Here is a 15,066-nt window from a genome sequence, read left to right on the forward strand (position 1 = left end):
AGTGCGAGTTCAGTGAGCGTCCAGCCATGTCCACGCGAGGGCAGTATATACGTATTTTTGTCAGTACCGCTGTAACTTTGTCAATTAGCTTTTCATTCCCAACAGTACAGAAGCTATTCGCTTGGATATCAATGCATACATGCAATGGGTGGAATGAATAATAATGAAGCGAACCACATACTATTTTATATTGTTTCAATTAAAACACGACAGACAAATCTAAGAAAATAAATTGTAGTTTTTGTGTTGTTTATTAAGTGACGCCTGTGTATATGACGGGGGTAATCCTGATTTTAGATTCCCTTTCAGAATCCAGATGGATACATCTGATCATAGCCTAAATCAGATTTTTGTTCCAAGGTAGGTCACACTAAAGCCTATTCCGATATCCAACAACGAAAATGACAGACTGATAGTTATAACTGCAGGGGCTTTGGCCTAAATGTGTTGCCTCCACAAGTCAGAAGACATCACTGGATAAACCAGTTAAATTCCAAAAACTCAATTTAGCATAGCACTGAATGCAAAGCGAGGGCAGGACAAGTTGGCCTTGTTAATAGGCTAAGTACAGATATTTATTTTTTAAAAGTTCAGATAGGGTTCCAATTCTGGATCGATGACGTCACTTACAAATGGCGGCGGGCGTAAAGCAAACTAGACGTGGGATTTTATTTGTGGAACCACTATAACTTGATGTAGTATTTTCATGCTTTTCAAGTTGGCTTTCGAGCATAAGTTTTAGCAGGCTTTACTAAAGCTGTTTGAAGGTTTTTCTAACCACAGTAGCCAAGAGTAGGCCTGCAGTGGTGACATTGTTTTGGTACGAGAAAGCGGGTCTATATGTGTCGGTATTTCATGTGTACAGCACAATTCACAAGATGTAAAGATAACTTATTAACCACAGACATTGATTTTTGCTTGATGCATAAAAAACCATTGCACAAGTTCGTTGAAAAAAATGCCGAAGAGACCCATTGCTCGAAAAAAGCTCTTCCGGGTTCATAAACCAACTGATCGTCCAGGTTGACATTGCTAGAACGCCCCGAGTCTCTAGGTATTGGCGACTTCTTATAGATGTCATCTGAGCATTTGTCATGCACGGAGTAGTATGGCAAACAACGGGAACAAAAATTGGACGGTTGTTGTTTTAACTTGTCAGCACAAAGACAGTGTATATGCATTTCAGAGGGGTGAGTAACAGTTAGGCTACTTTACTTCATTTGACGTTACTGTCACTGTTACTTGTCATACTTTATTCTTATAGAACTTACGTTGCTATCATTATGCACCGTAGTGCATTCCGACCGACCGTTCTGTCACATTGAAACTCTGTTCCCAAATGCATCTTTCTGTTTTTTCTTCAAGTGATACAGCGTAGCGGTATAGTGCTCTGTATTGACTGCAGCAGTCATGTGCTTGTTGGAAGAGGTTGTTGATATTTCCGCAGTAGTCAGTGTAACCCCACCACCTCTAAGGGTAGGTCAAATAGCTTTTCAGAAAAACAACAGTGAGCTTACAAACACAGAGATTCGTAGAAAGATGGAAGATTGCCTTTCCTTTGAGTCAAGAATGCAGTAATGAACATTTCAAAGACCTCATTTTTTTTTAAAGGCTTAAAAAGAAGTGGAACCCCTCGGAAACTATGTCAGAATCTGGGCCGGACACTTTTCCAAAGTGTCATCTTGGTCATCCCTTGGCGAGGTTCTTGTCTTCACATTATCCAAAGCAGTTAGATGGCATTTGTCTCAGTGACATTAGCAAGCCCTTCAGCCACTTGTAGATCCTGATCCTAAAAGGTCTGCTTGCATCTATTTGCGTAAGATCCTCCTGTGCTTGTAGTGTAAGCCTGGCAGGATTCTCATATCCTTGTTTACCTAGCTAGAGTGAGCTTGATGAAAAGGCTCAGCAGTAGTCTCTCTCTGGGGAGATGGCAAGGGCACAGGCCTCCAATACATTCATGTCCTCCAATACAGCCCTGTCATTCATGACTGACTGCTAGACACTAAAACTATGCCTCAAACTGGAAAAACGTAATGTGGCTGGTATGCAAACGGGCAGGTTTGTCATGGACTAGGCCTATTTAACGTGTGTCACTCCAACTGCTCCCCTGGGATGACATGCACTTGTAAACGTTGTGGTGAGACAGGGTTTGTCAGAAGTACCTCTCATAAAGCATAAACCTGGCTTAAACATGCTCTTGCATCTTAGAGTTGGACTTGCGGCAGCAGCGTGGGGGACTTCCGCCAGGCACCCTGCTGCTGACCGTGGCCGACCCACAGGCGCGACTGGGCAGTGGGGGAGCCACTCTCAACGCCCTCCTGGTGGCCGCCGAGCACCTCAGCGCCAGAGCAGGACACACTGTGAGTGAAGAGCCCGTTTGCCAGCCACATTTAGCAGCACACATCTCTCATGCTGAGTTTCACAGTACGATACACAGTAGTATGTTGTATTCATGGGAATGACCTGTTTGTTATCTTTCTTGAAGGTGGTGACTGCAGATGTCTTGGATGATGCCCACATTCTCATCCTTCACACGGTAAGAGAGGGAAAGATCATTTCCGTTGGAGGAAACTTGAAAACGGCTCGTACCACATAAATACAAAATTTACAGTGGTGACTAATTTCTCATACCCCATTGTGCAGGGAAGAGATTTCCCCTGGGATAGCTGTGGGAGAGCATTCTGTTGGCTACCTGTAGGGGGCGCTCAGCAAGCAGTGGAGAGTCCAGTTTGCTGCTTGGACACGCTGCTGGACTGCCTTTCTCATCAGGTCAGAGAAAGTGCCACGGCACGACTCCCGTATCTGCACTGATCCCTTTGGTCTCTTTGCTTTTGTCCTCTGGCTGGTTATTGGCAAACCCCCAATAGCCTTCTCTTAGCCTTCGTTCCTTAGAGAACTGGTTTGTAGTACAGACAAGTGGGCTGCTCTCTTATAAATATGTGAGGAGGAGTAATCTGGTATTTTGTGTGTGCGCTTTGGGCCTCTGCAGGTCAGCCCTGGCTCACCACCAGGAGTGTGGGTATGCAGTACAGACATGATCCTCACCCTCCCCTCCAGACAAGGTAAAGACTAGTCTGGGCAGAAACCGTGGCACCCACAGTCGTATGAGCCATTCATAACCTTTCTTTTCTCCCTCTCTCCCTCCCTCCTTCTTTTCCTCCCTTCTTCCCCCACTCCTCTTTTTCAGTGATGTCCTGGGAGGGCTTCTCAGGGGTTCGAGTGCTGGCGCTGCCAGGTGACGTCTCATACGCCACCAATCACGGGGTCTATCTCAGTGATGGACAGGTAGGTGTTCACTAGGAATGTGCTTGTGTTGTTGTAGTGCCTGTCTTTGAGCAACCCTGAGAGACTGGTCCTGCTTTGTGTCTTGTTTAGTCTGAATACTGGTTTCACTGAGCAACCAGCCTGCCTGTTCTTCTGGTCTCAGGGCGGAGTGTGTGACATCATCTACAGGGGGTCAGAGGAGCAGATCCGGCAAGCCATCCTGCCTGATGGGAAGGTGCCGTTGGTACGTCTGGGGGACACTTTGAGGCTTAGACCAAAGACGCAAGGAAATAGTCACTTTGTGTTTGAATGGCGTTTCAACCTCATTTCACACAATTATCAGAAACAATAAATCAACACTGAACCTTCTTGATTGATATTAGGACATTTTTGTTACAGTTTCTGTGCTCCACATTACTGTGTGTAGACAGCACTCACGCCCAGCTGCTTTGTGCTATTGTGCCTTTTTTCAGGTTTCTGGCCCAGTGTTCCTAAGCAGGAGTGTGTCCGAGAAACTACTCCAGACTCATGTCACCTCACCACTGGACGGCTGCACCTACCTGGGCATGGATTCCGGGGCTCCATCCTTACAGGTACACCGTCCTCAGGAGCTGTCAGGGTCAGCCTCGGTCAAAGGGGGGCGACAGTGGTACAGTGGTAGAGAAGTCGTTTTGTAATCAGAAGGTTGCTAGTTCGATTCCCTGTCGAAGCGTCCTTGAGCAAGACACTGAACCCCTAATTGCTCCTGATGTGCAGTGTGCCATCAGTGTAAATGTAAAATGTGTATACATCCTTGTAAGTCGCTTTGGATAAAAGCGTCTGCTAAATGACTAAATGTAAATGTAAATGTCAAAGTCTGCCAGTAACAAGGGGCCATTTCAATTTCCTGCACTTCTGTCTTTGAATAACTTAACTTATGTGTCAGCCAGTTTCTTTCCTTCATATCCTCTGCTCTCACTGATTTTCTTGCAGATCTCTCTCTTTCTGGACATACTGATGTGTCTGTGCTCAGATGTGAGCGAGACTCAGTTTATCAGTGAGGAAAGGCCCGGCTCCACCTCCCCAACAGGGCCACAGGGGGCAGCAGTGAGGTCGGCCAGGGCAGTCCTGTGGAAGACGCTGAGAGGAACTCCTCTCTCTATGGGTAGCGTAGTTTAAACATAGTAGTTAACATGACGTTAATCATTAACATTTCCACAGTATTTTTGCCAGCCTTCAAGTGATGGGTGTAGAGATGACTGGCATATTTTTTTCTAATAGAATACATAGCAGATGGGACCTATGACTACATGACTCTATCAGGGAAGGAGCACATTAGCCGGCTGACAAGAAAAGGATGGCAGATGGAGACCCTGTCTCATATCCAGGTAGCTGGCCTTGATTTTAAATAAGCTGTCTCATATCCAGGTAGCTGTCCTTGATTTTAAATAAGCTGTCTCATATCCAGGTAGCTGTCGTTGATCTTAAATACCTTGAAGATGTAATGCCCATCTCTTGAGTGCCATAATAATACATTTTAGGGGCAGTTTACAAGCTCACGTACTGTTGGCTGTGGTCAACATGACCTTGCAGTGATAAAGATGTTTCTCTCTCTCTCTCGCTCTCTCTCTCTCTCTCTCTCTCTCTCTCTCTCTCTCTTTCTGTTCTCAGAAGATGGACTGTGTGAGTGCAGATAGCAGAGTGATAAACAGTGTGCTGGAGGGAAATGTCACGGTGTCATCTGGAGCTGTAATTCAACATTGCCACCTCCAGGTGGGAAGACAAATTAACAATTTCTTTAGTCTGCGCCAGCGGTATAATAAACGACACGCAACAGTTTATAATAGCTCTTGCCATCAGATGTCTCTCTGTTTGCTATGCCCACCCAGGGCCCAGTACAAGTGCAGTCTGGGAGTTTCCTGTCCGGACTGGAGGCCACCTCTGGAAGCCACCTCCAGCAGCTGCTTCTGAGTGGTGACATTATCATCCAGGGACACCGTGTGCAGCTTGGAGAGCTCAAACTGACCGTTTACACAGTGCTGGGAGCACATGATGCTCTGGAGGTACCATTTCAGATATGGACAGAGTGTACTTCATATCTTTAGTTTGAACATTTTGCTGCAGTAGTGTTTTTTTTGTTTCGTTTAAAGAATGAATTGCAGAGAGGAGTTTAGCACATGTATCTTTAAACCCCAGTATCGGGTCCTGATCAGCTCTGAAATGTAGTTTACTGTTTGTTTACCCTATTTCTTATCTTCTTCTGTTTTCTTTACAGGCTTCTTATGAGGAATCCACTTTCCTGAACCACAACTGGACTGACCTGTACAAACGTACTGGGATACGGTAAGAGACTGAGCAAAATCAATTCTGGGCTTGCTTTCCAAATTGCATCTGAATGGCTTACATGCAGTGGACATTAGACAACTACAGTGTGGAGGTCATATGAGCATCATGGTTCTCCTGCCTTCCAACCCCTCCCCCCCTTCAGGCCTGAGGAGATATGGGCCACCAGCAGTGAAAGCAAGACGCCTCGACCCCTCTGGGACGCCCGGCTCTTCCCCGTGTTCCAGCCCCGTGACGGAGCGGTCGGACTGGAAGGGGTTTCCTGGTTAATGTCGGGGGGCCCCGGAACTCTGGAGTGGTGGAGAGGGGCCTGGAGGCTGTCCCTGAGGGAGGTGCTGTCCCTCACCGACCAGGAGGGGGAGCTGTGCTGGAGAGAGGAGCTGTTCTTCCGCGCGGCTAGGAAGAGAGCCACGGACACGCTGAGAGGCCACAGCGACCACAGCCTCCTGCCCAGCATCAGAGCTGCTGTTCTGGGTGGCCAGCAGGGGAAGCTCCTGAGCACGCTGGACAGTGGTGAGGAGTGGGGGTGGGGCACAGAGTCGTCATGTCAGTGCAGCCACTGTGAAGTATACAAATGTTTTTGAAAGATTTTTTTTTACTCTTCCCTATAAATAGCAAAGCTTCTTGTCTCTAAGGCTCCCATGCACTCTATAATATGCAGCTAAATGGGATAGCCAGGTCCAGATATATGAATCAGGAATCAAGCACGTCTGCCTGTTCGGTGTCTGCAGAGAATATTTAAGGGTCTTTGCAATGGCCGATCAGGTGGAATCAGCAGCTTTAACCATCGAGTGAGGTTAGTGAGGTTAGTGAGGTTAGTGAGGTTAGTGAGGTTAGTGAGTGTGAGTGTGAGTGTGAGTGTGAGAGAGAGAGAGAGAGAGAGAGTGAGAGTGAGAGTGAGAGTGAGAGTGAGAGTGAGAGTGAGAGTGAGAGAGAGCGAGAGAGCGAGAGCGAGAGAGAGTGAGTAACTCTGCCCGAGATGAGATCGTTTTCCTCATCTGTCTGCAGTGGCAGCAGGCAGCAGTGAGAACCTCGGTGTGGCCGCACGAACTCTGGCCTGCATAGCCGACGTGCTGGGCTGCATGGCCGGGGAGGGCAAGGGAGGCCTGAGGAGCGGCCCCGCCGCCAACCCCGCCTGGGCCGCGGCCTTCAGCCTGCTGGAGCGGCCAGATCTCCCTGCAGGGATCCAGGCACTGGCCAATCAGAGGAGTCACTGGATAAACAGGTCAGAGGTGAAGGGTAGCCTGAGGGCACTGGATGAAAGATGATTTCACTGTAAATGAAAAGTGCAGCAAAGTCTGTTAGGGTACGTCTGATACCACATTTTCAGTGATTTCAGCATTTTAAGTTCTGTATATCATCTGCTGTATAGCAGAAGCCACTTATTTGCATTTGCTCTTATGTCCACATATATAGTTAACATACTGCAGAAATACATTTGTGTGTTTATAATCTTAATGTGTGTTCACTATCACAGGCCTGATATGTTGGTACGTGCAGCAAGACACTATGAGGGGGCAGGTCAAGTGTTGCTACGGCAGGCGGTGATGTCGGCACAGGAGTTTGTATCCATCGGCCAGGGAGAGATGCCACCCATTGGGGAGTGGCAAGAGGTGGAGTGCCCTGCCAGGCTGGACCTATCAGGTGAGTCTGCTCTGTTTGAATTCATATTCAGAAAGTAAACCTCTGTCACGCAGCTTACTAGCTTTGCTCATTATTACTTTAATAACCGCCAACAAAATACGAGAGCAACTGATTAAAAAGTGAGAATGGTCTTCACATTCTGCATCTTGGCTATCGACCTGTGCTTGTGAGATGCAGAGGGAGGGAGGGAGGGAGGTAGGTGTGAGGGTAATGTGATACCATATGTTAACTCAGACTGGTAACTCTTTAGGTGGCTGGAGTGATACGCCGCCCATTGCCTTTGAGCGGGGCGGGGCCGTGGTGAACGTGGCAGTGAAGGTGGATGGAAGGCGGCCCATTGGTGCCAGAGCGCGCCGCATCAGAGAACCCCGTCTGCTATTGGTCACCTCCAGCAGTGGGGCGGACTGCAGTGTCGCCACGGAAACAGTCTGCCGGACACTGCAAGATCTGGAGGACCACTGTCAACCCCATGCCCCTGGTGAGGCAGCCTGTCAGGAGATGTTTTATTATTCAGTACACTGGGTTTGAGTTCAACTCTTAAAATGCGTAAAAAAATGAATTTGTGGAGTGTTAGGTCATGAGCACAGCTTTGCTGCTTATTGTCAGTTTTCTAAAATGGCTCTGTAGTTCTCTTTCAACCTCTGCAACTTCTCCTCCTCCTCCTCATTTCTTCACACAAGATTGAGGCAGAGATGTGTGACCCCCTATCAGCAGATTCTGGCTTACACATGCAGTGTAATAATAGTAGTAGTAGTAGTAGTAGTATACTCAATGGAGACTCTGGCTGTGCTGGGTTCTTTAGTGTGTGCGTTATCTAACATTTGGCAAGAGGTTTGTGTGTGATATGGTGTGCTGTTTGTGCAGGTGCCCTGCTGAAGGCTGTGTGTGTGTGCAGCGGGCTGGTCACCTTCCCTTCCCAGCAGCCTCTGGCCGAGCAGCTGCTGCAGCGCTGGGGTGGAGGACTGGAGCTGCACAGCTGGTCCCTCCTGCCTTACGGCTCCGGCCTAGGTGAGTGAGGAAGAGAGAGAAAAGATGGAAGTGTGGTGGAAATAGCTTTTTGGGTAGAGAAATACCTGATGGCTTAAGAAAAAACTGATACTCGAACACAATACTCGTGTGTGTGTGTGTGTGTGTGTGTGTGTGTGTGTGTGTGTGTGTGTGTGTGTGTGTGTGTGTTCATGTGCAGGGACCAGCAGTATTCTGGCTGGGGCAGTGCTGGCCGCAGTGTACAGGAGCACAGGCCGCACCTACGACACAGACTCCCTCATTCACGCAGTGCTACATCTGGAGCAGACTTTAACAACAGGTAATGGCCTGAACAGTGACTCATACATTTGCTGTATATCTCAATACAAATAACAAGATGAAAAACATGATGACATGAAAGTGAAGAACAGAGATATAGTCATAGTGTTGGTTAGTTAATTTAGTGAAGTGTGGGGGCCATAAATGCTTTGAGACACTGTCATCTGTAAACTCTTAGTAAATGCATACTTTCTATCAGAGCTTGTGCTTCCTTTGAATTAAAAATGTAATTAATGTGTTGCCCTTCCTTGAGATTTCGTCATCCCCATGCTCTGAACATGGCTTGTTCCTGTGTTCAGGTGGAGGTTGGCAGGACCAGGTGGGCGGGCTTGTGGGCGGGGTGAAGGTGGCTCGCTCTAGGGCCTCCCTGCCCCTCAGGGTGGACGTGGAACGCCTCTCCCTCTCCCAGGATTTCCTGTCTGCCCTGCAACAGCGCCTCATACTGGTGTACACGGGCAAAACGCGGCTGGCGCGCAACCTACTGCAGGTCAGGCTGTGGCATTTCTCTTCAGACTGGGTTCACAAGGCCCCTTTTCATGTCTGTGAAAGGAATATTGTTAATGGTAACTTAAATGTAATATTTGTAATATTTTTTCACTTGATAAATATGATTGAATTACTGTTAATTACATTGAATTACATTACTCGTTTCCTGTATTCGCAGTCTCACAGGCCAGTTTTGAGCATATTACTTCTGGTGTTCTTACCACCATCTTGCACTTTCGTTTTTTCTCTCTCACTTAAAAACTCAATTTTGTTTCTCACTTGAAAATAGGCACACTTGGTAAAACCCATGTTCTTCTTTCCATATCAAGTGTCATCGTATCATCAAGACCACTTCCTGTTTCCACTGAAATCTATCTTAACTAACTTACATGTGCTTTTGTGGTGATACAAAGGTTATCTGGAGGTCCATCTGTTGGATAAGGAGTATTGATCTTCTCTCTGCAGGATGTGGTGAGGAGCTGGTACAGCCGACTGCCCTCCATTGTCACAAACACTGACCAACTGGTCACCAATGCTGAGGAGTGTGCTCTTGCATGCACTGATGGTGAGACCCTTGTTTTAGCCTCGTAACGCCTGCCTTCATGGCCATGTATCATTTTAGCGTGGTGCACCCATGTGTAGTTTGGTGTACACACAGACACACACACATTCACACACACACACACACACACACACACATATTTGAGTCATACCACTTGTCATACCCTCTGTATATCTTTTACTGCTGGAGATTAACTACATTTAAAAAACAGATGTTGACTAAAATGCTATGGCTACGGATTTTTTTTAGTAAATAACATTTTAGACAAATAGGGCCTTCAAACTGGACATCTTTCAAATTCAAACCCCTTTCGGAAACCCCTCTCTCCCCCAGGCTCCCTCTCCAGGCTGGGGGCCTGTCTGGACTGCTACTGGGCGCAGAAGAAGGTGATGGCGCCGGGCTGCGAGCCGGCTGCGGTGCGGAGCATGATGAACGCCCTGCGGCCGCTCGCCTTGGGCCAGAGCCTGGCTGGAGCGGGCGGCGGGGGCTTCCTCTACCTGCTGACCCGAGACGGCCAGCAGGAGGAGGCAGTGCGGCAAGTTCTCGGCAGCACACCGGTGAGCAAACGGTGGTATATATTATGGTATAAAACATTAGGTTTTAGTGACCTTATTAGGACACTGGTTCCCAAATTTCTGAAGTTCATTGAGCATGACTGTATTAAACTGTTACACAGGGTCTGGGAGATTTCACTGTCCACTCCGTAGAACTGGACATGGAAGGGATCTGTGTTCTTCAGTCAGCAAGATCACCAGACCAATGAGGAAAACTACAGTGATCATGAAAGTGTTTGGATGTCAAAAGATGTCTGTTTCTGGTCTTTTAATCACTGTTAAACTGTAAGTCTAGAAGATTTTTACTTTTAACATAGAAACCTACGAACTGCACATTTGATACATACATTATCATAACAGAATTATTCAAAAATAACTTTTCCTAACACTGAATGCATCACCGACATGAGAATGCCAACACTGTGTGAGAAGACTATGAGTTTTGTATTTTTCTTTCCAATCTGTAAATACTGACACTTGTGTTCACACTCCAAGATATGTTTTCATGAGACATGCTTCTCTCAAGCAAAGACATACTTGAAACATTCCACAAATTAAATAATATTTGTATTTTAATAATTCACAATGGTCTGGTACAAAAACATCATTCATACATGCCTAAACTATTAAGGAATGTGAAATCTGCATTGAAAACTCTCCATGTATTTAAGAGTCTGAAGTGGAGGGGTGTGTGTGTGTATACACACGCAGACATGTGCATGAAAGAGCATTGTAAGAGCAATACAAGCAGTTCCTTGTTGTCCAGAAAAAGGCCTCTTGTTTAAGGCACCATCCTGGTGTCGGAAAATGTCTATTTGCCAGCGACTGTAGACAGCTGGTCTCGGATACGACCTAATCCATCCAACATGGTGTCGAGTGTTTCTTTACTGAGCTCCATGGTGACTGAGGAGAGAGAGTCATTGCCTCCCGAACAGGAAAAGTCTTGAACCTGCAGTGTACAACACACAGAAAACATTGGAATCCAAGCAAGATCAAGTTTGGATGTAAATATTCCAGTGCAACAAATTGGTAAGCTTCACTCAAATGTATACTAGAAAACAGCCCAAGATCAAGGCTTGGAGCTTTGTGAAGAATGACTTACGTACCTTCATGTGAACCAAACAGGTGGGCACTGCCATGCGACTGACTGAGTCTGAGGCAGTCTTCATGTCCACCCTCCAGTCCATCTCCACCAGCTTGGGCAATGAAACTGCAGGCCAGAAAACACCTTTTACCAATCACTGGGCAGGTTGTGTCATTAGGCCATGACAAGTGATAAAATAGCCTCCTGTTCCCTCTCACACATGAGCAATGAGATGAGAACACGACGGAACAAATGACTGGAGAAAGTAGGAAGGATGAGCTTAGATAATGGATGATGCTTACCCTGGTTGGCAAGAGCTTCATTTGTCCATGTTGGGCTGGCGATGACAAGCAGGGAGTAAGAAACTGAATTAATGGGCTCTCTGATAAGCCTGCGGTTTATTCAATAGTGTGATCTAGGAGGCCTACGCGCAACCTACCGGTGTTCCAGCAAGATCTTTGTGATTAGGTTCTTTAGACTGGAATGGAAGGTGTCTGGGAAGACAGCCAGGATCTGTTCGGGTGAAGCCAGGTTGTGAAACAGCACGTAATGCGAGAGAGTGTGCAGAGCCGTGAGAAGCTGTAAGAGAAATCAGGGTAGCGCCATTTAGGTTAAGTTACTGCCTCGGGTAAATGGTGTATACAATTCAAATTTCATATGGCTTTAGTGGAAATAACGAGTATTCTCTGTGAGCTGCCTACTTGTTTGGCCTCAGCTGATGACACTGAAAGGGTTCCAGCTGTACTATCTGCCAGACGCCGTGATTCAGGAGCTCCGGACGGGAAACTGCCGGCACACATCTGCCGCACGGCATCTTTAGACGGAGCCTGGACTCGTTCAGAGAAATAAAATATATTTGACATGACAACAGCAAAAAAAAGCTGCTTACTACTATTCCAGAAAGGATTATGTCCGCGGGCTCAGATCGCTCGTGGAGGAGCATTACACTGAAGAAAGAAGGGTACAATTTCGTATCGATAATGTATCTGCCTCGACTGCTTTCTCTTGACTAACAAACGATTAAACATTAGGTCAATTTTTCCTTCAATATACAGGTATGTATCAATTTGTGCTACAGCGTGTAAAATACCTTCAACAAAAGTTGCAATGCAGAGAAGTGTTCCTCTGTTAGCGTAGCCATTTTGGATTATGCATGTCATGTGATAAGTGATTGAGGGCAGGGGTACTGGGAAATGAAGTCATTTATGAAGACGTGTATTTGCAGTACAGCAAGATGTATATTAATAGTTAGGCTATCAATGAGTAGGGTACAGTTGTTATTTCCAATGTACTGTCACAATAGCACGTTGATCTGCTCAAACACCAGTGATGGTTCTTTTTGGTATGTTGCATTAGGTAACAGAACACCTTTCCAGAATACCAGATTATATGTTAAAACAGGCATTTAAGTACTTTCATTGTTTTGCATTTTAGCCTGCATCAATATTTCGCGTTTTAACCTTAAATACACAAAATTGATTAGTATGGAGGTAGAATAGTTTCAAAATTCACAAATGAATGTCATGCTAGACTGGCCAGACACCACATGTCAAAGACAGAGAGATGACAGGAAACCAAGTCCAAGCAGAGGTCCCTGGAGCTCTATGCAGTGTCAGTTAGGGAGTAGGCTGTGCACTACAACACTGCAGTCACATGAATATTCAAAAATATAAAATTTTGACACTCATTAAAGAACCACTTCCTAAAGTAGCCTAGCACTAAACAGAGCCAATCTATGGTGTTACAATAGTTTCGAAAGTCATACTAAATGTCACTTGTCACGATGTTCACAAACGTATTTCCTTATTCACACATAAATGTCACGTGATTCACAAATGTAAATGCTGTTACTTTCATTTTACAGACTAATGAATGTGCATTTACAAACCACTCACCATTTGTGAATTGAGGATTTTTGTGACTTTCCTGGCGTGGCTTGATTCACAAATACATTTAGTTCAAAATAGATAATCTGCAGCCTATCCGATATGGCTCTTACAAGTTCAGCCAATCACATCAATGTAAATTTGAGGGTATTGACTGAATGTGACCACATCTGTGCGCTGTCCGGTTATGTGGACTACTACACCTTAATGGACATATGCATATAACCAATTACACAAAGTATAGAATGGGGTGAGGTCCAAAAACAAAGTCCAAATAACGAGTATTCTCTGTGAGCTGCCTACTTGTTTGGCCTCAGCTGATGACACTGAAAGGGTTCCAGCTGTACTATCTGCCAGTCGCCGTGATTCAGGAGCTCCGGACGGGAAACTGTCCATAAAACTCCATAGATTGGCTCTGTTTAGTGGGAGGCTACTTTAGGAAGTGGTTCTTTAGTGATTGTCAAAATGTTATGTCTTTGAATATTCATGTGACTGCAGTGTTGTAGTGCACAGCCTGACACTGCATAGAGGTACCTCCGCTTGGACTTGGTTTCCTGTTATCTCTCTCTTTTGACATGTGGTGTCTGGGCTGTATGGCCTTTTGAAGTGACAATGTGTGTTTGGAATGAAAAATGGGAAGCATCAAATAGCTTTATGTAGATTAAGAGGGTCTTTTGAGTTCGCTTCGTATAGCCCTGCTTATCTGGCTCCCACATAAACAGTCTCATAAAATGTGGCTGTCTCCTCTTCAGCAAGGACCATAAAGGATGAAAGGGGGAGCGTGGTGCCCCCTCTTTTCAGTGGGGTGTCTCTGTGGCGCTGAGAAACACATTTGGTATGCAGCGCTGGTTAGTCATTCTCATTCTCCATCGCAAAGCTACTTCATCAGGATGGGCCAGACAAAAACAGAGGAAGGAAGAGGGTCAGAGAGAATGTGACCTTCAGCTGGGGAGAAATCTTGTCTATGAAGATTCATATCTAAAAGCAAAACTGGGAGACCGACTCTGCCATGTGACAGTCTCTCATATTGTAAAGGTTCACTTCAAAACCTGATTTTTTTTTTTTTTAATTTTATACACAATTAATTGAAGCAGATTGTTCAGCTGTTAATAGGCCAAGTGTGTATTGACTGTGTGGGAGTTGCTTAAACATTTCTACGCCTACTGCTGTCAGTAGACAAACTGTGTAAGATTAATTCCAGTCTTTTTATCTCTGTGTTTAATTGATGCACACGAGGATAGCTTTGATATCTGCAGAAAGTAATCGTGTAAAGTATATACACTGGCACACAGGAACTCACGGGAGATCTGATTACGCAATTTTGTTAAAGAAGTTAAAATCACTCACTGGGGTCATTACAGCTCTTCAGCTGTCAGAGTGGCTGGCAACGAATCATTTCTTGGTTTTATTCAAGTTAAAATGTGCTATGAGATCATCCAGTCTTACAACTAATGATGAATTGCCGTCTAAGGTCATCATAACACTGGACAGCATCATACTCTTATGACAACCCTGTAGCATTTTACAAATAAGTTATGGATGTACTGTTGGAAAATGCTTGATTATAATTGTGTGTGTGTGTGTGTGTGTGTGTGATATGATCCTTAATATAAGTAATTCACTTATGAAGGTGCTGTAGATATAAAAACAAGTCTTTAGAATGTGTTTTTCCATTTTTTGTTTTTAGAATGTGTATTTCTGTTTACCTGCAGTGCCGTCAAATGTTGTTTGAAATGAGTGGCAAACAGTGTTTGTCTAAATACTGGTTTTGTTGCTGTATGTAACAATTCTATGTCATTTTCTGTAAATGTCACTTAGATATTACTTAATCAACAGCATTATCCCGGGAGTGAATTGGAAAATGTCATTGCTCTCATAGACAGGGAAACAACTTATTTTAGAAATTTGAGAGAAAGGCAAATTACATTAAAATGTGGCCGATAACATGAATCATTCATA

General features: G+C 45.3%; 2 protein-coding genes across 3 annotated transcripts; one reads left to right on the plus strand and one right to left on the minus strand.

The window, feature by feature from the left end:
- The first annotated feature begins 314 nt into the window (after positions 1-314).
- On the plus strand, positions 315-10,720 carry fcsk (fucose kinase). Its single transcript, XM_031565301.1, has 23 exons — positions 315-1,190; positions 2,209-2,360; positions 2,486-2,536; positions 2,644-2,769; positions 2,990-3,062; positions 3,188-3,285; positions 3,428-3,508; positions 3,738-3,857; positions 4,237-4,408; positions 4,525-4,631; positions 4,915-5,016; positions 5,133-5,306; positions 5,519-5,586; positions 5,732-6,099; positions 6,595-6,811; positions 7,064-7,230; positions 7,481-7,708; positions 8,095-8,238; positions 8,417-8,536; positions 8,835-9,022; positions 9,487-9,586; positions 9,917-10,140; positions 10,260-10,720. Exons 1-23 carry the CDS (start codon positions 1,109-1,111, stop codon positions 10,344-10,346), a joined length of 3,249 nt encoding a protein of 1,082 aa, XP_031421161.1. The 5' UTR covers positions 315-1,108; the 3' UTR covers positions 10,347-10,720.
- commd9 (COMM domain containing 9) lies at positions 10,692-13,518 on the minus strand. Of its 2 annotated transcripts, XM_012839146.3 has the most exons (6): positions 12,312-12,492; positions 11,923-12,048; positions 11,661-11,800; positions 11,524-11,558; positions 11,244-11,347; positions 10,692-11,086 (listed from the first exon to the last, which is right to left on the minus strand). In XM_012839146.3, the coding sequence occupies exons 1-6, from the start codon at positions 12,360-12,362 to the stop codon at positions 10,949-10,951; spliced, it is 594 nt and encodes a 197-aa protein (XP_012694600.1). In that variant the 5' UTR covers positions 12,363-12,492; the 3' UTR covers positions 10,692-10,948. The 2 variants fall into 2 exon arrangements, with proteins under 2 accessions (XP_012694600.1, XP_042563313.1); XM_042707379.1 differs by lacking the exons at positions 11,923-12,048; positions 12,312-12,492 and adding an exon at positions 13,411-13,518.
- Between the last annotated feature and the right edge of the window lie 1,548 nt (positions 13,519-15,066).

This window comes from Clupea harengus, chromosome 3 (assembly GCF_900700415.2).
Source record: "Clupea harengus chromosome 3, Ch_v2.0.2, whole genome shotgun sequence".
Taxonomy (NCBI): Eukaryota; Metazoa; Chordata; class Actinopteri; order Clupeiformes; family Clupeidae; genus Clupea; species Clupea harengus.